Source organism: Ptychodera flava, chromosome 15 (genome assembly GCF_041260155.1).
Source record: "Ptychodera flava strain L36383 chromosome 15, AS_Pfla_20210202, whole genome shotgun sequence".
NCBI classification, from domain to species: Eukaryota; Metazoa; Hemichordata; class Enteropneusta; family Ptychoderidae; genus Ptychodera; species Ptychodera flava.
In genome coordinates this window covers 31,291,323-31,317,469 of record NC_091942.1, presented here as the reverse complement: position 1 = coordinate 31,317,469, position 26,147 = coordinate 31,291,323, and the positions used below count along the sequence as shown (strand labels likewise).

The window sequence follows — 26,147 nt, the reverse complement described above, 5'->3', positions numbered from 1 at the left end:
ACCACCGTCCCTCCGGTACCGGTGGTTCTACCTTAGTGCAGGGGTACAAAAGGCCCTTCTATTCATAAGGGCACTTGAGTGACACCCACCCAAACTTTGTGTTAATCCTGATCTCTGGCCTTTTCAGGTTGGGTATTCAAATTTTTGCATTTGACTGTAATTTGCCACAAATCCACTATTCTACTTCATTTTAGATCCCTGCCATATTTCACTGTGATTTTTCAAAAGATTATTTACCCTTTATTTAGTGATTTACTTTCCATCTTGCTTGATGGCTTTTTGCATACAGAAGTAAATGTAACATTTATGAGATCAGAAAATACTTTTAACATTCTTTTCCAACTTTTTTTACCTCCATGGGTAAGGATACTACAGTCTCCCTATTCAACCCAGCTGTTTTGAGGTAGAGTCCCTGCCTGAATAGATACCCTTTGCTAACAAAGTTTTTTCCATTGATTCTCCAGATCAAAACTGATCGACAGACTGGCTGCAAAATCAACAGAAAAACTTTCAAGTCACTTTGTTAACAATCAATGTTAAAAAATCCAGAAACATAGTTGTTCATTGATAACGTTGTTACAATCCAATGTAATAAAATGTTTTCGCACTTGAAAAAAATGTGCATAAATGGTTGAGAATTAAGTACTGCAATGCTGCAGGGAATATATGAATGTTCAGTGAAATGTCTGCACACAGAACTGTGGGCTGCAGCATAAGCAGGATTGCAATGTCATCATGCAGACAATTGCAAACTTTATTGTTTGGTGTTTTCAAAGCCATTGTATTTAAAACAATTATGCAAAGTACAGGGAAATTTGTCTGCAAGGACACTGTTATTGCCACTGAATACATTTGCATCAGAAAATGGCCTTTGTGCCATGAAATCACGAGACAGTGGTTTGCTTTTGGCTCTGCTATGGTTTTTGAAATGAGTATAGTGCTTTATAGGGACCCCAGCAACATTTCTGCTTTCCCTTTATAATGCCTTATTGATACACCAATTTCCAGGAGCCCTCCATTGCCAAAGTATTAAAGCGCAGTGGTAATAGTCTACAAATTTCCCTACAAACACAGTAATTAAAATATAGACTTGCTCCAAGTCTGTGGGCGTATAAGTATCAAAACACAATGAATTGAAGGACTAAACAGCAGCAGACTGTTGGGTTTAAGGGTCGGCTGTTGCGTAGATCATGAGGTGAATGCTTTGGCCCATAAACTAATCGTTTGGCCAGCCAGTAACTGAGCCCCTATTTCTTTGCTTTGGCCTGCATGTCTCCGACTGGAGTGTGGTCACTCCAGTCGGAGACACGGAGGCCAAATCAAAGAAATAGGGTCTAGGCTAGTAACTCAGCTGCCAAGAAAAGCCAGGCGACTGGGGCCAGTCTAATATAAACATGAAAATAAGGAAGATATGCATTGAAAGTTTAAAATACATAAAATCAACATTCCCCTGCCTAAGACACTTTTATCATATTCTGTAAATTTTAATATAGTCCTGGTTTAAAGTCCTATCTGATAGGTTATATATAAGAAGAGCATGTTCACATAAGAACAGCGTATTCACATATTACATTTCTCAAAATCAGCTAGCAAGCTATTCTCCCTTCATCAACTGCAGTATTACATTTTAACATCAAAAATGGGATTCATTCTGCCAAAGATATTTTACCATGACCATATTCAATACCTTTGCTGGCAGTTTTCATAGACTTTTAAATTAAATCTCTTTATACAAATATTTACTCGATTGAGGGATTGCTGAGATAATGGGTTGCTGTTTTTTGTTTGCTTTTTCTTTATCTTTCGCCAGTATCCTCCTTTCGTTCACATTTCACATGTGCAAGTTTTGCAAGCTGTTCATCAAATTCACTTGTAACGTACATACACAATACAATTCTCATAAACATACTGTGTACGAATAGAAATATTTTGACAAACTATTTTAATTACAGTCGGACTGAGCTATACGGTCCTGAGGGCCGGAAATTCAGCGTGTTGCGACTTGTGCCACTGTCTGTACCTGTTCTCGGTTGTTGAATTAATTTGGTACGTTGAGGGCGCATCATTCCCATACTACCTTGCGCTCTTCGCCACGTCGCCTAAGCCGCCATATTGTAGACCCCAGGTTTGTGACACTCACATCAGCTAGGAAAATGAATATTTTTCGGTTGGTCGGAGACTTGTGCCATCTCCTAGCTATCATTATCTTGTTATTGAAGATATGGAGGACAAGATCGTGTGCAGGTAAGTTTGCATCATCGCAAGACTTTTGTAGAACGACGTCTCAAATTTTGTAAATAAATCGCCGGCCGGGTAGTTGGCCGGCTGGTTGACGGGCGAGGCATGACTGCCAACTGCTAAGTTCCAACGTGGCGTCTGCAAAGGCCAGGTGCACGTCGCATTTCTTATTTCACAACAAGGTCAAATGATGCCCACAGTCTCATTACATAAAGCTATGGTTGATCGACGGTTGCTCTAATCCCAAAGCTTCAAACGGATTTTTATAACGGCAGTGGACTCGAAATCGAATGGGAACCCGAGCCTAGTATAAACGCCGTCGCGTCTGTGATGAGTTCATCAATACGACTTCAGTGCAGTAGAAGCCTCCGCTCATATACGTGCAATGATGCGGTAGCCGACAATACAGCTGTTCTCCGGAGGAAGCCATGCCTGCCGTAATTGTAGAAACCTAGTGTCAGGTTTCGTCGACTCTTTGTATTTCCCACGCTTTTAGTGACGTGGCATTAACTTTTAACTTGTGCTGCTACTGTTAACTCAACATGATTTACAATTGTCTGTTCCAAAATGCTCCGTGAACCATTTTACTTGCAACTGAATGAAAACACAAATTACTATGAAGGGTTTTGCGATGCACTATAAAAAGCAGGCAAACACAGATACTGCTTGTGTGGTCCACAGCTATGAAATATGCTTTAATTTAGTTGACCCTGTCATGAGAAGGCTGTCAATCCATTGAAAGATATGCTTGAAGTTGTGATATATCCAAATGAAATAGTGCCACGTCCTGTGTAGGTGTACTGTCTTCCTCTGGGCAAAGCACATATGGATAGCATTTAAAATTTCTTGACCCATCCGTGTGTGTAGAATAGTGCTATGCAATGCCCACACAGTATTGTTCAAGCAGTGAAAAGCTGTCACAGTGAATAGGTTTCCTATCCAAATGTCAACTCAAAACAATGGTGAGACAGACAGGTAGTAACCACCCAGCCACATTCCCTTTGCTCTTTTTCTCATTAAGGACACATCATCACCAGACACATACAATGTAATGCATTCAGAATGCAAGGAAGTCCTGTCAGACCCATAGAATAATACTGTAGCTTAGTTCTAGACATCAGGAATGTTGCAGACATGTTCTTTGATATAAATTCGCGTATCCATAGTTCACTGAACAGCTTTGCTCATCACACTGACTATAGTTTGTTAATCATGATCCACATCATTCAAAATTAGTATGATAATTGGACAACTAAAAAGAGCAATCAGTATTGATATACAGGGTGTAAAGTATGACTTTCTAATGTGACCAGATCTTAGTTTAGTTCATTGCATGTAAAAACCAGTTACACTTGTGTAATCAAAATGTAAATTCTTGCAAAAGTAACATCACATTTCCCCTTAGTATATGTTCGGGATAGGATTTTTTTGGAAAAAGCAATTATGGTTTTCTCCGTTCAATATGTTCTTGTGTAAGAGAAAAATTTATAATTTTATGCATAGTGCACTGAATATCATGCGATGCAACCAGATTACTGATTTGTTATTATAAAACATAGTATTGCTGCTATATCATTATTGAAATCTGCAAGAATATACTAATATATTGATTATAAAAGAAATGTTTACCATTATATATTGCAATCAAATTGACACAGGCAATGTGACGGTATTTGTTTTAAAAATTGTATACATCATACCATGGTAACATGGAGGCACCCTTCCACTATATCATACCATGGTAACATGGAGGCAGCCTTCCACTATATAGAATATGAATGTCCCTTCTCCCAAAAGAGTCATAATCAGTATCAAATTTAGTCATTCAGTGCTACCTTCATTATTTTTTTATCCCACAAAAGAGAAAGTTCCAATATACAATAAGGTATTGAGATAGCAATTTCAAATTACCTGACCACACAGGCATCTGTACATTGAACAGATGGTATAATATGGTGGTACACAGTGCTAACTATGTGATACATGGCATATGTTTTATTGATCTCCACAAAATGAGAGCTTATTGGCTCAACAATAGTTTACATTAGATCCTGATCCAGACCAAACTACTCACGTCCTGGTAGGGAGATCATTCCTGACCCACAAAATCTTAGGTAACTGGAAAGAATTAGCCCCATCTGGTGTCTGGAATTTAAAGTATCCCATATTGGGTTTGTAAAGGGTCATTTGTCAGTGGTATTTGTAGAGTTACAAGTAAATGCAAGGTTACCGTGTTGTAGATGCATATCTCTAATACTATAGCTGAACTAATGGAAGTTAACTTGTGATAAATGTCAGTCTCAACCAGAATGCTGTCGCAGGTTATGTACACTGTAATATTCACTTGTTTAACAAGTTGTTGCTCAGGCCATTGAAATTAAATATTTTATTGTGAATGACTTTACAATAAAAAAAACCCATTCAATGGTTATAATAGCTTTGTAATAAAACCTGTAGCTCTGATGTTATTTCAGTATAGTACAGTTTGTCATAACTGCCTCATTAAAGAAAGCCCATACTGTGATATGACTTCTTGTGTTACACCAGTACACGTAACTACAGCCTGTAAATTGATTGATTGGTAAGTAAAAGTATCCACTTCACAAAATAGGTTCAATGTTCAGAAAATGCCCAAAGTAACTTTTTTGTGATTTAAATATTATATAATGCGTATGAAGTCCTAAATTTTAGTTGGACAGCAAGGCACAAGTTCTTAAAAGCCCAAGTAACCTTGAAGAGTACATTAAGAAGGTAAAAAGCACATCACTATCTTTGGAATAATATTAACACATATCTACCATTAACATATCTTTCCAATATTCTTTGAATTTCAGGTGTGTCCGGGAAGAGTCAGATACTGTTTGCATTGGTTTTCATCACAAGATATCTAGATCTTTTCACAAATTTTATCTCTCTGTACAACTCCTCAATGAAAGTCATCTACATCTTCTGTTCGGTGACCACGGTCTATTTGATGTTTGTCAAGTTCAAAGCCACCTATGACAGTAACCATGATACTTTCCGTGTTGAGTTCCTAGTTGTACCTGTCGGCGGCTTGGCTTTCCTTGTAAACCACGACTTCTCTCCTCTGGAGGTAAGAATACACACCCAAACAATCCCTCACTGCTTTCTTGTCAATGAAATGTGCATATTGTAGTTTAGTTTACTGTGAATAGAGAAAGTTTCACAATTTGATATCAATTTCAGTTGAATTGTCCATGATCTCTATAGTTTTGAATTGAAACACCTTGGTACCAGTTGATAATGCAGGACAGCACGCTGAGTCTGAGCAGAATTGAAAACTATGATTAGGATAATATGTGCCTCAAACCTGAGAGTTTTCAACTTTTACTCAAAATTTCCCCAAGGAAACTTAAAATCTAGATTCACTGCACAAAGGTTAGGAGTAGAGAAAGAAATGACCTAAACTACATGTATACCAATACCTGTATTTCAGATTTAAAATGGTCTGTATTATGTAAGGGAAAATTAAATTTGCAGTTTTCACAAGGGGAAACTTATTTGCTCAACAGCCTTTTAAGTAAGTCCACATATGCAGAGTGGAAAATAATGCAAAACTGTGTCCAAAAATACTGTCCGAGAGGTGCATTTTACTTTCACAAGGACAGGCATGATAGTCGGAGTCTTTGACTGATCTCTACATTTAAACCTTGATGGAGGACTTTGAGCCAATACAGTACAATAGATTTAAATAGTACAATGCCAAGTGTTGAATTTGCTTTCATGGAATATCCTTGGTATTTCGAATGTCCTTGGTTCAGTTCTTCCAAACAGTACCATACTTCTTGTACTTCTGAAGAATAGTTCTTATGTTGCACAGCAATGTGAATCACTTTATTCACTTAAAAAACATTTTGTCCTCATGTTAAAATATATCCAACTCACCACCACCCTGCTTTCCTTGTGCACAGGTCCAATCTAGGGATCAAATACCATTGGATAATACCAACTCTTATAGGCAAGAGCTAAATGTCCAACTTCATGCACAGTAGCTCCCATGATACTGTGCAGGAATTTCTCATTGTGATTTGACCTGTGATAGTGAAATCTGTGACATATCTAGGGGTCAAAGTGAATAAATCAAATACAATACTAACATCATGTATTTACCCTTGTTCTGATAATCATGTATACTGTTTACATAAGATATGTCTGAGTGATAAGCTATTGAAGAAATAATTCTCAGCCAGAGATATGTAATCTTGATTTGTTTTATTATTTCAGATCCTGTGGACTTTCTCAATCTATCTTGAATCGGTCGCCATCTTGCCACAATTATTTATGATCAGCAAGACAGGGGAGGCCGAGACCATTACAAGCCACTACCTCTTTGCTCTAGGATCTTACCGTGCTCTCTACATAGTCAATTGGGTATACCGTTATTACACGGAGGGTTTCTTTGATCTGATTGCCATTGTAGCTGGATGTGTACAGACCATTCTCTACTGTGACTTCTTCTATCTGTACATCACAAAAGGTAAAGCAGTTCTAACCTTCTCCATCAATTTGACCTATAACCCTTTTCCAGTGAAATCATTCAAGATCGGCACACAAATAATTTGCCTAAAGAACAGTTAGACACACATACTGAAATGACAAACACTATCTGCTATGAGGTCAGGTCAGTAAAAATCGCCATGTATTTGTTGTATGCTGTGACAAGACCAGCGAGTGAAAGTCATGTTTACGCATACTTATGGGTTTCAAATGGTCAGGTTTATTTAAAATTTGTAATATAGAGTATGTTTTCATGACTGATTTCCACTGACATGACCTTATAGTTATGGATGAACCTGATGGGAAACTGGTTTCACTGTTCTTTTTGGTGAATTTAGCGTATCTGGTAGACTTGGTTCAAGTCTATGATTTGTGAATGTTTGACTGGGGTGAATGTGATGAGTTGTGTTCTGTTTTCATGTGAAACGCGTGAGTGGGGTGAACGCGGAATCACAGAAACTAACTCACTACTGGGCAGACTCAAAGGTAACATATTCAATTGCTAGGAAAACCTGGTCTGGGCTGACAAATTCAAAGTAGGTTTGCATGAAATAGGAGAAACACAAGAGAAACTATTACAAAGAATTTTATTTTTTAAAAATTCACCGACTTGAACCAAGTCTACATATCTGGTAATAATTTGTGTTAAACATGAGAAGGTGACGTGTCAATCAGTTGCTTTCCATGCTGACTCTAAGAACTGCTTTCTACAATATATTCTTATGCATCTTGTAAGAGTTGAGTTTGTGTTTCCCATAACTCAATCCCATTTGTTTGACTTCAATAAAAACATCAAAAAGTTGAAACAGCTAGATTTAAAATAGTCAATCCTTACATTCCCAAATATGATCAACCGACCCAAGTGGTTTGCAGCACATAGTGCTTCATCTAGCAAATACTATTTTCAGTGGGTAAATTTTTGTGTGTGTGTGAATTTTATATATTCTAAAAAACTTAATAATTTGATCACAAAATGGAGCTGGCCAAGGATGTTACTATCCTATTGTCATCATGTTTTATGACCTAAAACTCCCATTTTCTTTGATAAAGAAAATATAAAAGCTTTTCTCAAGTGTGTACAATAGCACCATTTCAAAATCTTCTAATGAAGTTAAAATCACAAAGCATGCTTGGCATTTATTGTTATCATCATTCTAGAGGCATGTTTAGTGGTTTGTTATCGCAAAGTAAAATTACAAAATGCCCCTTGGCTAGTAAGAGATTATTGTGCGAGTTAGTACATTTTGTCAAACAGTCTAACCACTGGCGTACATGCACCATGTGTTTCATAATTTGTCTTAATAGTTCTAATTCAGAATTTTTTATGGCTTTCTTACAGTTCTTAAAGGCAAACAGTTAACGTTACCTGCATAAACTTTTACGAGTGTCGGAAGAAAATTTGAGAAGTACAAAATGCTGTTACGTAATGACCTTAGTGAAGTTGGACAAGACTACGGAGAATGGACAAGTGGCTGATCTTCTGTGCAAGACTATAGCTGAGAGTCAGTGTGTGGGGAGAAAGCTTTGAAACACCGTACAAGTAACTAACACTGGACCCCAAGCTCAGATTGCTAGGGGTTCAGTGAAAAGGTATGTATTAATACAGTGTTTGTCCATTACTCTTCCAGTTGTGCTTTCACTGGCAAATATATCTCACCATTTTCATTGAACCAGGATTTGCCATGATTGTTTGAAATTTTATCAAATATGAGAAATCCAAAAATTCTGCTCGTCCCACTAATTTGACTCTGATAGTCTTGCACATAAGATTTGAAGTACGTCTGCAGCTATGAAGAATAACTTTTCTGTAAGACAAACCGTTTTGACAATTTTTTCAAAAGAGATGATTTTTTTTCCTCTTCAAAAGGTCATGTTTTATAGCAAGAATATATATTTTGTCAGTTTAAGGAATTTTAACAAAGCTTAAATATGTATGGTCCATTTACTGACAGGAAAAAAACAAGACGTGACGAGTCAGCCTTTGCTATTTTGAGATTTTTGTTATGAGCAAACTGCAGCCATGATTAATAAGCCTTGCCTGTAGTATTTTTATTTCCTTTTTTTCTTTCTTTTTTACCCTCTACATCTTGTAAAAAACAAAATGATAAACTGTAACACTGCACAACCACTCAAATGACACATGAAAAGAGGATGATGTTGCCAGGTAACACAGTCCAGTGATAATTATCCTTGGCAACTGGGAAAGTTCAGTTTGTCTCACACTTACCCATCCAATCCAATAACTGAAATAGATCAGTCCATCTCCATTGTTTTCAATGGTTTGGTTGCAACCATGTACAAGAAAAAGGGGATGAACAGGTTACAGTCAAAATGGTTCTCGGATATTTTACCCTCATTTAAAGTTTCTCTAATGCTGATAACATTATCAGGGGTTACAAATTGTGATCATTGAACTCTACAGAATGTAGTCTTCTTTTGAAATGCCAAACAAAATTATTTGAACTTCCTTGTATCACAGACAAGGACAAAAACCTTGTCTGTGCTTACATCATTATTGTATGGAGTCAGGGTGTTTCTATGTCATTTTTCACACCGAAAATTTTATTATCATGGTCCTATTAAAATGCTGTTGACTTATTTATTTCACTTTTGCTGATGTTGTAACCAACGTTCATTTCTGATTTTTACCACATAGTTTTCATAGCCTTTATAAGTACTTACAAAATTAGACCTAGCAACCTAGCAACATTTAAGCATTGCTCCATACTTGCTGAGTTTTCATCCAATGGAAAGAACTGTCATTTATTGGAAAACTCTAAAAAATAGTGGAGAGAAACCATTTTAATGAAGATTTTGCAGAATCTTTGATCGTCAAGAAGAGCATGCTGGTAGGATCTAAGTGTGTATGATTGACACTTGCAGCTATCAGTTTAATGGGACATGGTCGCTGTTTTGAAAAATGCCTTCATCAGCCAACCATGAGCTAAGTGTATATTTGTTAGTGTCAAGTCTAGCCGCCATGTACTTTGTGCAAATGCTTTTAGTTCACTGATGCAGTGGTCATTTGAAGTGGAGACAAGACATTGTTATTTGTATGACTGTTCCGTCTGTATATATTTTGTTGAGCACTCTTTCAGTGTGAGCTCAATAATATGACAGATTTCTCAAAATGTACAAAAAATAAGTCTAAAGACAGAGACTATGTCCCATAAAGTTACTGAAGAAAAAACTCTGTTGGGCCATGTGTGTGTAATGTCTACAGTGTGTCCTCTGATTGGCTTACTCTCTGGTTGTATTGGGGAGCTCTGAATTTTTTTTTTCGTCCGAATATTGTAATGTGTTAAACTTTCTTGTATTGGACATACTTCCTCATGACAGTGGTGTGTCAACGAAGCATAGAGGGCATGCTGAATGTTTGTATCTTAGACTTGTTTTCTTCATGCTGTACAAAGGGCAGCTCTTTCACAAACAAATATCATCATAGCATCCATTGATATCCATTGTTATACACACAGTTCACATAAGTAATATAACGATGAGAGAATTTTATAAAAGGGAGAGGAGAAGTTCAAATGAAATTTTTTATTCGTATGAAGTGTCGTCAAATGAAACTTTTCATCAACAATGGAAAATTACACTTTATCCTGTCGAATATTATAGTTAGCATCGCCAAAATGCTGTACATGAAAGTCGAACCCAACCATGAAAGTTTTTTTCAAACATCTTTATATTGTAAGGTATCTGTTTTACAAAATATCTTGCCTTAGTTTACTTGACTTCTGGAAAGAGTGGATCAATTTAACTTGGCTGGTCAAGCTCTGCTTTTGGCAATGTGAATGCTAACTTCCATTGTATGGATCATAATCTACTCAACGTATAGTGATTTCTTTGTCTTTGAGAATCTGTATGTAGTGCTCTAGAAATCTCATCATATTGGTCTCATTGGTGTAGGTAAGTCATGATGAGAAAACATCACTTCACCGTATTTTGATTGGTTAGTTCCACCACATTATCAATAAAAAGATGTATTTGATAACCTGCTATTGTCTTTCAGTGTTGTTTGTCTAATTCCTTTTAAACTTATACTTAGTTTCCTAACAAATGGCCAGTATTGTGTGTGTTTGTATGTGCACTGTCAAAACCTACCAGTAAAATTGCCCTGAAGTATTCTTAAGCCGAACTTGATCTCTTGTGGGTGACTGGCAGTCATTTTATTTTGCATGCTCACCTCTAGCTCTGCATGGCAGGGCTGTGTGTTACCGGCCATGGGAGGCTGTATAACGCCGGTAACACACAGCCCTAGGCCCTGCATGCAGAGCTAGCTCACCTCCTACACCATGGTGATAGCTTAATGAGGGGCAAAATCTATACACATTGGTGATAGCTGAATGAGGGGCAAAATATGTACACTGGTGACGGCTGAATGAGGGGCAAAAGCTGTACACAATGGTGATAGCTAAATGAAGGGCAAAAGCTATAAGAACGAGACCTGTACCTGTAATGTGCATGTATGCACTGACACAAAACTATTTACTGTACGTTAAGTTTATTTTCATAGCCACACAGATTAACCCATAGCTGCTTCCGTTTCACGACGTGTTTCCCATGCAGACAATCTGAATGTGCAGTCAGATTTGGCAGAAATGAGCAACCAGTAGGTGTTTATAATAATACAGTGGTATATTTTCATAAAAATATTCATGTACTAGGCCACGGAGAATGAATAATCGCCCAAGAAAGCGCCACCAAACATGTCGAGGACAACATCATCCAAAAGACAAAGGTTTTAAACAATAAGTGTATGAGGGCGCATTCAATGCGACAATATGGCCGATGTGGGCGAAGACGATGTCGATCTCGATGAAGAAGTGAAGAATTTCATCGACTCAGAGATAGGAGACAATCTCAAGTTACTCCCGAAAGTTAACGAGCTTCTAAGCCAGCTTGCAGAGCGGAAAAGGGATCTTGAGGATCAAGTAAGCACAACATCTTACCAAAGTCTATCGGTGATAACAAGGACACGTTGATTTACATTCAGTAAACATATGCATACAGCGTACCAAAGCTTAGCTTTTGTGATCCTTTATTGGGAAGTCATTCATAGGTAACTATAGGAAAGAGGCTAGTATGGTGCTACAAAGACAAGGTAGTCTTTCCATATGTTCTGCTAAAATGTATTTTGACATTTACATTTAGTTTCCATTTCGATGGGATTGGGAACAGGGCCATCTGAAGAATGTATTGACCAGCACTATCTCCATTTAGCGGCAGTCGTCAATCCCTGGGTCTCGCATCAGTGGTTGTTGACATTGACTGTTTGCTTGATTTTAATCCTTTGTTCTCCTTTGATAGTTGTGTACATTATTCACTTTCGTGGTTGTTCGGTCGTGCCCGAGAAATTAGTGAAGGTATGGATGTAAGTGATGAAGAGTAGGTGACATACTGGCAACCTTCATTGAAATATGGTTGAGCTAAAAGAGAAGGTAGTAGCAGTGATGTAACCCACAATTTTTCCAGTTTTATGTCACTGGTGGAACAGGGCATCAGGTCCAGTGTAGCCATGGAGGTAGAGGAGGTGTAGCCAAGTGTACAAAGTGATGAAAACAGTACACAATTAATTTCAGGCATCATAAAACATCATATACTTTGCCTCAGCATGTGTATATCAGAGCATGGAGGTCCATGATCCATGCAAATCACAGGCTACATCACTGCTGCTGGAGAAGAAATTTTAAAGATTGTCCATAGTCCAAGGGTCAGTCAATAATTATGACACCAACTGTGTTTGTACCTATTCAGGTGTGTTGTCAGTGAACTTGTATAGTTATTCATTAGTAATGCTGCAGGCTTGGTGCACAAAGCTGTATTTTTAATAGGGTGCTACCCAGGACATATTAAGGAAGTCAGATACCAATATGCAGGAAGCTAGGATATGACTGCCTTGATTTCAACTGATATTGAGACAGATTCTATTTTATGTCCCTTCTTGCAGCTCTCAGTTGCCAGCTCTGAAGTGCCACAAAGAATACATGGTGCACTACACGATGCAGAATCTGCCTTGGAACAAATGCAGGCTCTGTCAGCCAGTGAGAAGCAGACAAGAAATGACATCACCGAGCACCTGACCCAGGCTCAGCCAATCATAGATGGACTTGCTGAATTGACCAATCAGGTCAAAGAACTGGAGAAATGCATGAGTTACTTGAACTGGGTGGAGCAAGTTGAACAGCTAAGGTGAAATGGTCAAATCATAAGTTTACCATGGGTCAGAGCACTACAACATTTAACCATGGCATGAATTTCAGTCCCTTATTGAACAAATCCAATAATTCCCCAAATTTGATTGTAAATTGCACCACATCATTCTGTATGATTTCAGCCCAAGATTTATCGAAAAATGTTGACAACACAGCCGCCATTGTAACACAGCAATAAAGCAGGACAAACACTTTTCTACCAGTGATCTTTATTACATCAAACATTCCAAAATTTGCAGTTAACAGGCTCACATGACGTTATTTACATGGCTGCAGAACAAGAATTCATTGTTCCTTTGGAGTCAGAGAGGTGGTCTATCTGTAGCCTTTTCCTTTTATTCATTTCCACCATTTACAAAATGAGATACAAGCACCTGATGATACAGGTGATGGCCAATATGAAAGTATTTTGGTCCTTCATCATGCTTTGTACTAATTTGTCAATGGTTGCAGCATGCTTAGTAAATTTCAGAACACCGTACATATCTCATGCACAACACATACAAATATTGACAAAATGTGGTACACATTCAACAGCTTATATGTCATACCTCTTTGTCTACAGAATGTTTCAAAAATTTATTACATATATGTGTAATTTTTACAATAGCACTTTTCCTTATCCCTGTCTCCAACAGATCAAGCATACCATTGAAAATGTCAATCAAACTATTTATGTTAAAGTTGGTGTCTTCCAGTACATCTATCCCCTCTTGATGAAAACCATGTTCTTTTGTATTGTTTGTGTTATTACCTTACTAGTGCATACAAATTGTTCAAACCATGCATGTACGGTCAAAATCTATCTATGGGAGGATGTTTGTGTTTTAATGACGTTGATGTGGCATATCGCTCCTTTCTCTTTTCTCTCGTTCTTGTCTCCCAATAGTTCAGACATTCAGGGGTCCTTGCTGGTCAATTCAACACCATTCCAATTGTTCCACAGCTCAGAGATCCAACAGTCCCTAGTAGCCAGTGCAATGCCCAGTGCCGTGGTCCACTTTGCAAGTATGGCTGAACTCAGTGATTTGATACAGGGATCTTCATGTCACCACCTCATAGACTTTGTGAATTCAACCGTTCTCTTCTGGTATAAGATTCTCAATGAGAAATTATCAAGGTTAGTCTTGCAAAACACTTTTGCTTTCTGAATTGTCAGTGACGCTTATTTCTTTGATTAATTTCTATATTAAATCTAGGAGTGTATGGAATATTGTATGAATTAGAAGTAGTTTGTATGTTAATATATTGTAGTACTGTATTTCATACATTTTAACTGCCATCTCAAAAGCAAATGCAATGCATAGTGATGTCATATGTCCATTTACACAGCTTATTACTCCGGTGACAGACAGCATACCAAAGTGGAATGCAAGATTCTGATGAAATTACTCTCATAATAATGATAATGTAACCAATATGGTACACAATCATATTTATAGTAAAGGCATTTACCACTGCCAAATATAAAGCTTCCATTGAATGACTGAAATTTACACTCATAGACTTGATAAAGTTTCGTTGTACGGATTTTCAACATGATGTTTGTGTTAGACAAAATGATTGTTAGTTTTTAGTGGAATCACAGTTGGGCAGTGTTGTTGCAAACTTGAAAAATTTTGGGTAATTTTCTTTACATCATGATGCTTCCTCTAATATTCCAATTCGGGGCAGTGCTACACATATGAAGGAAGACAGTTGTAGCAATCTTTAAGACATTTGTCCCTCTAATGGCATAGGATTATATTCACATATTTCATTTTACAAATTACAATGACAGTGAGTTTGATGAAGTTGTCAGAGCCCTAGGTTGGCCATTCATCACAGCAGTTAAGCCTTCAACTCCATCAGCAAACCAAGGTGAACTCAAACAGAAGATGGAAACACTGTTTAGTCAGCTTCTCAAGTTACAACTTCCGTATCCTTACACTCTACGGCATGGAGAAACAACATGCAATAATCTCTTTTTGTAAATCAATAGGCATGAAGAAATTTTTCAAAAAGTTATGTCTTGTTTTTATCATTTTAAAAGTCATTGATGACAAAACTGAGGAAAACAGAAAGAATGCAAAACTTTTCAGAGACAATACACTAATAAATCTCAAATTGTGATTAAGTTTACAGGGATGTTTGATATGTAAACATTTTTGAGTTTTCTCAATTGACAACTTTTGAAGCTATTTCTGATGCATTTTTATAGACAATTGCACCGGTAGTACACAGATATTTTACTGTAATAATTTAATCCACGCACTGTAAACCTCTAACAGAGATAAACCTGCTTGATGAAGACAGTGGTTTCTAAATACATTTTCAAAACCAACATTATTTACATCAGTTGAAGAAAATTGACAGCCACAGAGTCAGGGACAGGTCTCTCCAAGCATTAGCAGGGGGAGGGCAGATTGATTCATTGTTGATTTATAGTTTATTCCTTAATCAGACACTGTTCAGTGACAATCTAAGCAGTGATGATAAGTCAGCATTAGAATACTCAGCATTGCCAGGGTGCAGACCAATACTGCTACCTCTACAGCTACTCATCAAACCTCTAAAGAAAAGATTTAAATATCACTTTTATGGCAAGAAACAAACAAACAACATCAGCAAGGTGAGATATCACACGACTTCCTCTTTGTCTGTATTGCTGATATTCATATTGCCAGTATGTTAGTACAAATACTGCATCTCTGGCTTCAATTGTGAGAACAGTACAGAATTGTGTATTTACTCAGTGCCAGTATTTTAAGAACTGGCCCATATATTAAGAGAAAATACAAGCAAGTTAGCGAAAATTGTGTCTGTAACAGAGTGCATATTCCCCACAAAAAGGTACTTTCTCTCATCTATCTTACTGTTTCTTGCATAGATCTCACTTCCTTCCATCACTTCATACATGCACCTCATCTTCGCTCACTGAAAAATATCCATTTCAATTTCTCCATCACAGATACTACGGGAGGATTTCTGCCCAACAGTCTTTTACTGTGCATTTCTATCATGTCAAAGACAAATGTTATTATGTATGTAAAAATGTGATTTGTCATTTACATCAGATAGTACCTACTCATGAGAACCTAATTAGAGTATCTTTTGGTCTCCTTCACAAAGTTTGCACATTTCAAAACAAATCTATCTTTTACTCTTCTGTCATTATTTGCAGCCTGAATGGTATTTTACACAAGTGTTAAACTGGATCAGAGATCACTGTGACTTTCTGGATCAAGTCGTTCAACCAATTCTTAACAAAGCAGGGCTTACAAACTTAGATGCAAGGGTAAGTAGCTGAACTTTAACCTCTGACCAAAATTTGTCAGTTCTATGCAACATAATTACTATTTTTGTACTTTTGAATATGTAGGTGGCAAAGTATGTGAATCTATCATAAACAATCACCAGATTCAAAATATTTTAATAAAAATATGTGCATGGTTTGTGTTTTACCCGTTCTATTTATAAGCTCACTTCTATTACAGTCAAGACAGTGCATGCGTGAATAGAATCAAATGATTGCTATTTTAATTTCATTTCAGGATAGTGTACATTAGATTAATATTCCAAGCATTTCTATCAAAAGTTGTGAGACTGTGTGTAGTCTGTTTAATGTACTTTTTCACGTCTTCCTTTATTGCAGGTTGAATTCACCCGAGGATTGATGTTGATCGTCACCGCTAAACTCTCCCACGATATTCCAGAACTGTTGTACGATGAACACCTTTTGTCTCACACCATTGATGAAGCGTTACTGTTTGACCGTGAAGTTCGCACCAATTTTGGCTATCCAGCTGGTCAGCCAGGCTGCCTCTTCGTTCTCACCAACAATGATTGTTTTGAGAAATGGGTCAATGTTGAAAAGAAATGTGAGTAGCAATAACGTTGCTTTTATTGGCAATGTAAAGTTAGTACAGTGTTTGAACTCTAAAGATTTGATTACAGTGTGTAATCTTCGAGTTCAATTTCGTTGAAAGTGTGCATTATTTTCCAACATATATGAGGTTGAAAATATTTTCCAAAAGTTACATTTACCCTCATGCCCACAATAGTATGAATATCATGACTTAGTTTTGAAATATTAAAATTGCCAACTATGTTATTTATTTTCTTGAAAAATAGGCTGTAAATTGTCAACATCATTTTTTTTCACAAAATTATGCTATAATATCTTGAAGTAGGATGGTAGGATTTCAATTATTCCTATCTACAGACAGACAATGAATCACACTCAACTTCAAAATAGATCACAAAAAACTAAGCAAAGTCCACAACAACCTGCCTAAATGAATCCATCTCTTCCATGACAGTATTTCAACATGGTCCACAAAAGAAAATGAAATCCTTTCAAATCTTCTTCACATTTGGGCAACTGAAGTCATTTAAAGTAAATTTCTACTTGTAGACAATTATGACAATTATGTATGAAATATTTATTGGGTATTATAATCTATATTCATCAAGTACTCACAGCAAATGTTCTTGGTTTTGCTTCTCATCTATAGTTGCAACTGAAAAGATAGAGAGTTTGATGTCATCACAGAATGCCTGGACATCACAATACAAAGACATCAGTGATGTGGATGAACTCAAAGTACCGGAGTGCGGTGAAAATTTTATGACTTTATTGATTGTTATCACAGGTAGGCTAATCATCATTGATCACTTTGTAAATAATAGGTTCCAGAGACCAGCTCTGGAACTGTTAGTTTTTGCTCACTTTTCTTCTTTCTTTCTTTCTTTCTTTCTTTCTTTCTTTCTCTATTTCCGGTATTACTACCATAGAACATGCTATACACAAATTTTACCTTCATTACCCAGAATGCATTGCGACACGCTTCTGACGTCATCGCTCAGCTCGGACAGGTTTAATGGGCATTTCTTGTTTGTTTATTTCTTTATTTTTTATTTTGCATTGCACAAATATCATATTGCGTTCAGCTATTAATAATTCTAGCTCTCTTTCGCTTTGTTTTTGTTGCTTTTTGCTTTTTGTTTTTTTCTCATACTCGCTGTACGTGGCGCTATACTGTTACGTCATATGCCTTCCATATGGACTGGTCTTGGCGGACATGTTGAATTTTTGCTTTGCGATGATTCAAGCATAGTGACCAAGAGCTTAGATATTGTGACGTTTCGGAGAGCGATTGCATTTTGAAGATGGGTTTTGTATAGATATACGAGGTTTTAACAGGGTTCTCCCCAGCCCAAAACAGTGTCGCGGCCCGCACTATCGTTCAAGCCCGCAACGCTTTCGATCTCACCTGACGCTATCAATGTTACCCGCGACACTATCGCTATGAGGTTCAGCGGCAAAATGTTCACAATGGCACGGACTGGTCACACGAAAGGAAGACAGATTATTTGTAGCTTCTTTGTTTTAAAATGTCACTAGTTATTACTCCTTTCAATTTGTATGAATAGTGTCAACAACAGAACAATTTCACACGTCCCACCCTTGATGGTACCGGCGGCGATTGTATGTAAAGGACAGAAAAAATTGATATACAACCATAGCCAAAAGACAGCAAAAGTCAGCGACGATTTCCGCTCTTAATTGACGAAATATTTTCAAATCAAACTGATTACACAATCCCTAGATACAGAAGTGGCAATTTGATGAAATTTCTGTTTGACTCACATCTTGAAATAAAAAGTAAACTTGGAACGAAGACATCATGTATGCTGCCGATCAACAGCGTGGCATGGCATAGCATAGTGAACTGTCTGTCACCGCCCCGGCATGCGTTGGCTGCACGTAAAAGCAACTCAACTTTCCAAGATCAAACGGTCAGTATCTTGTGAAAACAGCGACATAGTATGAAAATTGTTTTAGTCAGTGGTAAAAACTCTTAACAGATGAAGCGTTAATTGCTTTTAATCAAATGAAAATGCATGTGAACAGAATGAAAACCCAGATTGCGTGCGTGAATGACAATGGCGGATATGACATCAGAGTGGGACACTTCTATTTTGGTACCAGGGGTAAGCAGGGTCAGAAAACCGTGATAAACGTACTGAAAAAACATAGTATTTTCCTAGCGATGCTGTCACAGGAACTTCGATGTCTCATTGTTTTACATCTTTTAATAGTTTCTTTGATCTGAGCAGTTTTACCAACTGTAACGGTATATTTGTTGATTGTCCGGAGATGAGTGGGTAGCCATGTGGCCTCGGTTTTCAAGTTCAACGGCCAAGGTCGATGTCTTCCCCTCGTCTGATATACATTTCTGTGCGTTGTCGCCCCCGTATGTATCTGTTGTGTTTTTACCGTACATGTAGGCATTTGTAATCTGTGTACTGTAATTCCCTGGACTGCCTTGCTTTTAGTTGTATTCTGTTGTTGTATCAGCCCTCACTATAGGTACGTGCTTGCATATTAAATCCCAAGCACTCTTTCATTCTGCACCAATCTCCGTCACACATTCTTTATTCTTCTGCTGCTCTGGTCTCTGGAACTTTGCTTTTGCTTGCAAATGCTTTCTAGTTTCATTCATTTTTGTGTGAGGTAACAGTTTTCTCAGAATTCAAACTTTAGTATCATTATGCCAGTGCGTCTGTGTCAGTCTTAATAATTGTACCTGACCACTTTTTGAGGACGTAAAATCACAACCTAGTACACTAATCATTTGATTTTTGCACATGCTGAAGTACGCATGGGAAAAGTCCATTTGAAGATTAATGCCAACAATTTTCATCTTCATATCGATGTACAAAAGTTGACATTTATTTCCCAAATTACATCCTGACAACTGTTTTGGTCAGTCAAGATATTTTTAAGCAGATGTTTATTTTTACGCCAATCCCAAATTATTCATGTTGCAAAGTCAGACTATTATTGAGAAAAGAACTGCTATATTGATTACAAGCACTGGGAATCCTACGTTGTGTGAAAAAATGTGTAAACAACATTTGTACCCCATTACAACTGGCTGGCTTTCATATATTTGTAAACCAGTTTTACTTATATGCCTCATAGAAGACAATACAATGACAGGTTTAAAATCAATAATAAATCCACTTTCTCACAATGCTGACTTTCAATTATACAAAAATTACATTTTTTTCAGATCGGTACAAGAATCTTCCATACCCAACACACAGACTGCAATTTCTTGACCTCCAGCTTTATTTGCTGGATGACTTCAGGATTCGATTGCTTCAAGTGAAGAAAGAAGAAGCCAAGACGCCACTTGGTCCAAAATACAGTGCAATATTGAACGTACTCAATTATGTCATAGAAGTACTCCAAGAATGGTCAGATCAAGTGGTGAGTATAGAACGCCACCAGACATACAAATAATGAATTACTTTGTTTATTTTAACAAACACTGATGAAGCATGTCCACTGGGGACTCTTAGGCAATATGATGAGTGTTCTTAGTAGAACAGGTGTTTGTAACACACAGTCAATGTTTGCCTAAAAATGTGTGCATAAAACACTAGTCTTTGGATTGAAAGGTTTGGTGACTTATAGCTCTGCTTTATCTGCTGTAAACATTTTAATTTATCTTTGTCAGAAATGAAGATTTTTTTGTAATGGATTGTAAGCAAAAAAATTGTTGTTTGGTTACCTTTGATGTATCAATGATATCACAAACAAGAGCATAGATTTTATGCATAGCTTCTAAACGATATGCTTAAATATGTGCCGTGAAACTGAATGATTAAACTTGTACACATTGTCAAACTTTCCTCAAGGAAACTTTCAAATCTTACAAAATCAAGAAGAAAAATCATGGGTGACTGTACAGATTTTTGTACCAGAGAAACAAATTGCTGAAAATGTATCAATATTTGAAATTCAACGTTGCTGCTAATCTGTATGTTAACTCTGTGAGGAAAAGGAAATTTTTGATATCGTCAAAAACAAGACAGGAATTATGCAGAACCAGCCATCTGAGTGTGACTAGTGCGTGAAATGTAGCTGACAAGTAAAATTTAGTTTTGTTTTTTTCGTATTGTCAGTTTTTCCTGCAGCTACAGTACTTCAAGGCAGAACACCATTCCATGGAGAGTTTCAACACTGCCATGGAGCAAAGCTATACTTCATCTACGGATCAAAGTTCTATCACTGCCATCCTGGAAGATTCTAAACTGGACAACATGGAGGGCACTGTATTTGATGAGACTGTCAAGCTGTACAAGAGATTACGTGATGAAATGGTGGTCCAGATTGCACTGTCTGCAGTTGAAGATATCAAAGTGTATAGTCGGCAATACAGACAAGAAAAGTAATGTGCCATCATTTTTTTTTCTCTCAATAGTATATATTTTTGAAGACTGCAAAGCCAAGTGTATGCAGTGGTCACCTGATGTGCTTCTGCAAAACACTGAAAGGAAATAGTCTGGGCTATAAACGTTTTCTCTCACTCACCCATGCCCTTTCTTTACAAACAAAAAGAAGTCTCAAGTTGTAGTACAGAGGGCACTGTACATAAAAAAAGAAAACATAATGATGATCATGACTGAAATGTTTAGTATAAGTGACGTAACACATTCAAGGAATTTTGGTTAAATTCTCCACAAATGAGTTTTCAGTGTAATTTATGCAAGTGCAATTGTAATTCAAAGGATAGTAAAATATTTTATCATACTGATGCTCAGCTAACTTGATGTACAAGACTGCATTTACAACAGAATACATTTCTGTTTTCTTCACAGGTGGTTTTCATTGCCTTCTCATAAAGACTTCATAGTTCTAGGTCTCTCTGCGTCTGCCTGTGAAATGTTTCAAGTTCTCAAAGACAGACTGCACCTGGTGAAACAACAAGTTTGTCAGTCTCTCTTCAACACTGTCTGGCAGAAAGTGGCAGAGTCTCTCAATATGTTTATCTATGAAGAGGTAAGTATGATATCCAATTGTGAGACATACAGACAGACAGAAAAATATAGTATAAAGTTCCAAAATGCATACAGAGCCAGACACATGCAGCAGAAGAATGTTTTAACATAGACAAATGGACAAGAAATGTGCCATGACTGACCGGGTCAAAGTTTTCTTGTTTTCTTTCAAATTTAATAAATAGAAAGTCATTTGTAAAGTCTGTATCAATTACTTGTACTTGAAAACAAATTTATTTCTCCTTCAAATGAAAACAAGACATCGGCATACATGGACCATTTCGTATCATATTTCATGTTAGGGGATATAAAGAAGTTTTTAATAATATAATAATTCAAACAAAGTTGAATGTGCTGCTATTGTTATTTAGTTTCAAGTAGTTAGAAGTTTCTGCCATGCTAAGCAACCATTTTATCAAAAACAATATACAGGTTATGCCGATAGTATGGAGATTATCCTTTTTCTTGGTGAAAGTCTGTGGCACTTTATCATTTTTCACCATTTTTGTGTTTCCTAGGTGATTTTAGGCAACAGATTCAATGAAGGCGGGGCAGCACAACTGCAGTATGACATGACAAGAAATTTGTTTCCAATGTTTGGAGAGTTCACACAGAGACCTGACAACCACTTCAAAGAGTAAGCAAATATTTGTTTGTATTTATTTTTCAGTGTGAGAATATGTTACATATTGAATGGTTGTAAAACACTGGATACGTGATAACCTTTCAAGAAATACTATGCATTTCAGGTTGTGATGGCAAGATTCACCTCACTAGTGTAACGCTAGTGTAACCAACACTGTTGAGAACATAGGGACAATAAGATACTTTGATGGATTGTCATCTAGCTCTGACAGCTGTGTTGATATGGTACCCTAGGTGAAATCTTAGAAATGCTTCACAGTCAGTTCATATTTCTCCACTATATCAACATAAATCTCAAATAATTCTCAAGCAGAATTATTGCAATCACTTTGTAATCTTCAATCCATGCCATAGAAATTCATTGCGCATCCACAGTAATTAACTCACAGAGCTCTGCAGAGGGCGCCCTTTAAAAATTTGACTTGCTTGGCTTTCTTTGTTGATTTTCACCAGTGTATATTTTCTGTCTTCTTCATTCACAGTGTGAAGGAAGCATGTATCTTACTCAACCTAAATCTCGGCTCAGCCATCTTACTAAGGGATATCCTATTTCACGCATTACATGAAGATACTTCTGACGATAGCCCCACAATACCGAAACCCAGAGCTGCCTTGAATGACGTCGGAGTGTACAGACTAACCCCAGGTGCTGCGGAGAGAATCATCAACTTGAGAACTGACTGGCCAAAGACATGACAGGTGTAAGAGCTGCCATTATGCCAATTAGCCAACAGGGAAGACAGACATACAGATATTTCTGCTGAAAGAACTTCCCAGTGTTAATCAGACTGCTCTGCTCTGCTGCTGAAATGTCTTCCATAAAAATCAAAGCCTTTTTTTTGGATTTACAAATTCTCAAGTGACATTATAAAAAATATTTATAATACTAACTGATTATTATGACATATGTTGTGTATATTATGATATATCAATTCAGTGAATTGCATTTCTAATAATCATAGTTTCGAGTTTTAATTTGTAGTTATCTTACCTTACCTAAACAAGGAACTCTGTAATTTAAGCTGATCTATGAATGGGATAACTGTGCATCTCACAGCGATCTTGAATAGCAAAACCAAAATCTGTTGCAGAGATATGTCTAATGTAGCATTAAATCATATATTGTTTTCTCAGAGATGATCTTTTTCTTCTAATGTGTATAAAGAAAGAGAAAAGTTTCTCATTTGAACTGTTGACTTGGTATGGTACTATGCAAATGTTTCTTATCTTGATTTCAACTCTTTGTACCTGCCGAACTTTCCGTGTAGGAGACATTGGTGTCATATTATTTTAAGAGACCAGAAGTGTATCATTTTAGAAACTTTTATTTATATTGTTGAAATTGTCAATGTTTTTTTATTTTTAGTTCTTGATACTTCAATAGATGCAAGAAGTACTTTGCTAAATTTGGAACTCAATCAGATACAAATTCTCAACTGTTAGTTAGAGAAAATATTGGAAGTTCTCTTTCGTAGAGTAGATCAACCTCTAACATTCTCCACTATAGTCTGCTTGCAACCAACATTTCAAAAACGACTACTGTTACATAAGAAAGTTGTATGTCACACAAACATGTACCAGTCACTGTGACTGTTACCCTGTGAAATTGTTTTCTGAGCTATTCTGTGATCCTGATAAATGCAAAGTGTTAGTCTTTTTTATAGTTAGCAAATCACAACTTCTGCTTAATACAGTATGTATTGTCAGTCAAAATATGAGTCGTCAACATGTTGGATATCCTACTGAAAACTTCAACAGTCCAGGTACATGTGCTCTGTCCCGTCAACCAACAGTGACACAGCGCCCTCACATGCCTGAATATTCAAGCCTGTGACTCAGATCTCATCGCTAGAAAATTCAAATTATGGACATTTATCAGATTCAGATCAATGTAGAGGAATTTGGAAGAAATGGTGAGGTTTTCATTTATGTGATAAATTGTGGAACTCAGAAGTGTTAATCACATGCAAAGTACGCCTTTTATGGGAAACCCAAATTTTGAAATTGAAAAGTTACAATGCTGTAGGTGCATCTTGCTCTCAAACCTCTGTCAAATACTTTTGCTAATGAAGGGATTTATTTATTGTAAAGAGAACATATTTCTTGACCTGGTAGCACCAGTTCTCAAAGGAGAAAACAGAGAAGTGAATAATAATGTACCAATCTGTTCTTCTCCACAAGTTTATGTCCGCTCTGCAAGAGAACAAAGAAACATGCCATTCCTGTATGTTGTCAGTGCAGTGCTGCCATGCCAGGAGTTTGTTTTTCTAAATCTCAACTCCTGTGAAAGCCAGGGCAGATGTCATTTTAGAATGTTTAAGAATATTATTTGAAAGATCATGCTCATTATTTTTACCCATTTGGGTGAGCAGCATTTGTCAAATTAAAATTCTGCCATACATTAAAAATCATAGTTTCTTGGTCCGACAATCATTTTTGTATGAGAAGACCTGGTGAAAGTTTCAATGTATGTTTGTAAATGCAAAGTTGTTTTGTAAGTTCTAATGTTCAGTGTGATGTAGGTTAGAGTTTATAACAAAGGACAAAATTTAAAGTTAGATGGGCAGGAACTACTGCCAAATGTACAGTGCTATCATTCTGGTTGATATTTAGATTGGCTTGGTGCAGTATCATATGATACAGTTAAAAACCATATACATCCGCACTTACAGGAGGATTTTAGTAAAAAAACCAAATAACATGATGTTACAGGACAAGAAAGCTAGTTAAAACAAATGACATGCACAACGAGGACAAAGTAAAAAATCAAAAACAAACGCTTTTAGCTTTTCTTTTAAAACTGGCAACAGAAATATTAAAATTGGCAGACATTGATAAAAAACTTCATTTCAGTATGAGAAGACCTGGTGAAAGTTTCAATGTATGTTTGTAAATGCAAAGTTTGTTTTGTAAGTTCTAATGTTCAGTGTGATGTAGGTTAGAGATTATTACGAAAGACAAAATATAAAATTAGATGTATTTGCATTGGTGAAAACTAAAAACATTCAGAGAAGAAAAGTGGACAAATAGTTGTCATTTGACCCAGGGATTTAAAAAGTTCAGGTCATGTACAAAGTGAGTTAAACCAAGAATTTTCCATCTAAAGGGAATCAATGGATACATTTTCTGCAAAATCATCACTTCTAGAGATGTTTATTTATTTACTTTTATTTGAGGAATGCATATTTATGGAACTTCTAAAAATGAGGCTCAATATTAGTGAAAAAAACATCGCATATCCAAGCTAAAACTATACAACACCTGCACACATGTCACTTCATGCACCCATGTGATCTGGTTCCATTCTTATATATTGTATTCTTTCCATGCTAGCAAATTTGAGCATTGCGTTGACACTTTGTCAGTCTACAATAACAGTGTGAGCTGAATCACGAAGTATTGCATTGCAGAATGGATTCCAGAGTTTAAAGTGACTCAGATTTCATTTGCAAATTACTGAAAATTTTTCAGAATGTCTGAAGTTTCTGATCATTTTGAACACAAATGACAGGACAAATTTATCAAAATTCATTGACGATTAGGCTGATAGTAGGACCTGACATTTCCCAAGACACTTTGGGGACAAAATGTCTTCACAAATGTTATAATTTGCTGAAACACAGAAAGTGAAATGAGTTGACCACTGATGCTATGAATCAGTATTTAAATCAGGGATATTGTCCGTGTGGTCCA

General features: G+C 36.7%; 2 protein-coding genes across 3 annotated transcripts; both read left to right on the top strand.

The window, feature by feature from the left end:
• The first annotated feature begins 2,075 nt into the window (after nucleotides 1-2,075).
• LOC139151866 (ER lumen protein-retaining receptor 2) lies at nucleotides 2,076-10,757 on the top strand. Its single transcript, XM_070724896.1, has 4 exons — nucleotides 2,076-2,244; nucleotides 5,073-5,332; nucleotides 6,484-6,736; nucleotides 8,096-10,757. Exons 1-4 carry the CDS (start codon nucleotides 2,154-2,156, stop codon nucleotides 8,128-8,130), a joined length of 639 nt encoding a protein of 212 aa, XP_070580997.1. The 5' UTR covers nucleotides 2,076-2,153; the 3' UTR covers nucleotides 8,131-10,757.
• Nucleotides 10,758-11,512: 755 nt separating this feature from the next.
• Nucleotides 11,513-24,865, top strand: LOC139151865 (RAD50-interacting protein 1-like). 2 transcript variants are annotated; one of them, XM_070724895.1, is made up of 13 exons: nucleotides 11,513-11,693; nucleotides 12,710-12,951; nucleotides 13,921-14,094; nucleotides 14,755-14,892; nucleotides 15,429-15,585; nucleotides 16,138-16,251; nucleotides 16,609-16,834; nucleotides 17,471-17,608; nucleotides 20,036-20,235; nucleotides 20,934-21,199; nucleotides 21,630-21,810; nucleotides 22,328-22,446; nucleotides 22,937-24,865. In XM_070724895.1, the coding sequence occupies exons 1-13, from the start codon at nucleotides 11,544-11,546 to the stop codon at nucleotides 23,148-23,150; spliced, it is 2,319 nt and encodes a 772-aa protein (XP_070580996.1). In that variant the 5' UTR covers nucleotides 11,513-11,543; the 3' UTR covers nucleotides 23,151-24,865. The 2 variants fall into 2 exon arrangements, with proteins under 2 accessions (XP_070580996.1, XP_070580995.1); XM_070724894.1 differs by having other exon boundaries at nucleotides 13,864-14,094.
• Nucleotides 24,866-26,147: the final 1,282 nt, after the last annotated feature.

Excerpts from the sequence above, each read along its gene's own strand:
- LOC139151866 (XM_070724896.1), top strand. The coding sequence starts at position 2,154 with ATGAATATTTTTCGGTTGGTCGGAGACTTGTGCCATCTCCTAGCTATC. Across the intron at positions 2,245-5,072 it reads GAGGACAAGATCGTGTGCAG|GTGTGTCCGGGAAGAGTCAG; the intron begins GTAAGTTTGCAT and ends TTTGAATTTCAG. Across the intron at positions 6,737-8,095 it reads CTATCTGTACATCACAAAAG|TTCTTAAAGGCAAACAGTTA; the intron begins GTAAAGCAGTTC and ends GCTTTCTTACAG.
- LOC139151865 (XM_070724894.1), top strand. The coding sequence starts at position 11,544 with ATGGCCGATGTGGGCGAAGACGATGTCGATCTCGATGAAGAAGTGAAG. Across the intron at positions 11,694-12,709 it reads AAAGGGATCTTGAGGATCAA|CTCTCAGTTGCCAGCTCTGA; the intron begins GTAAGCACAACA and ends CCCTTCTTGCAG. Across the intron at positions 16,835-17,470 it reads GGTCAATGTTGAAAAGAAAT|TTGCAACTGAAAAGATAGAG; the intron begins GTGAGTAGCAAT and ends TCTCATCTATAG.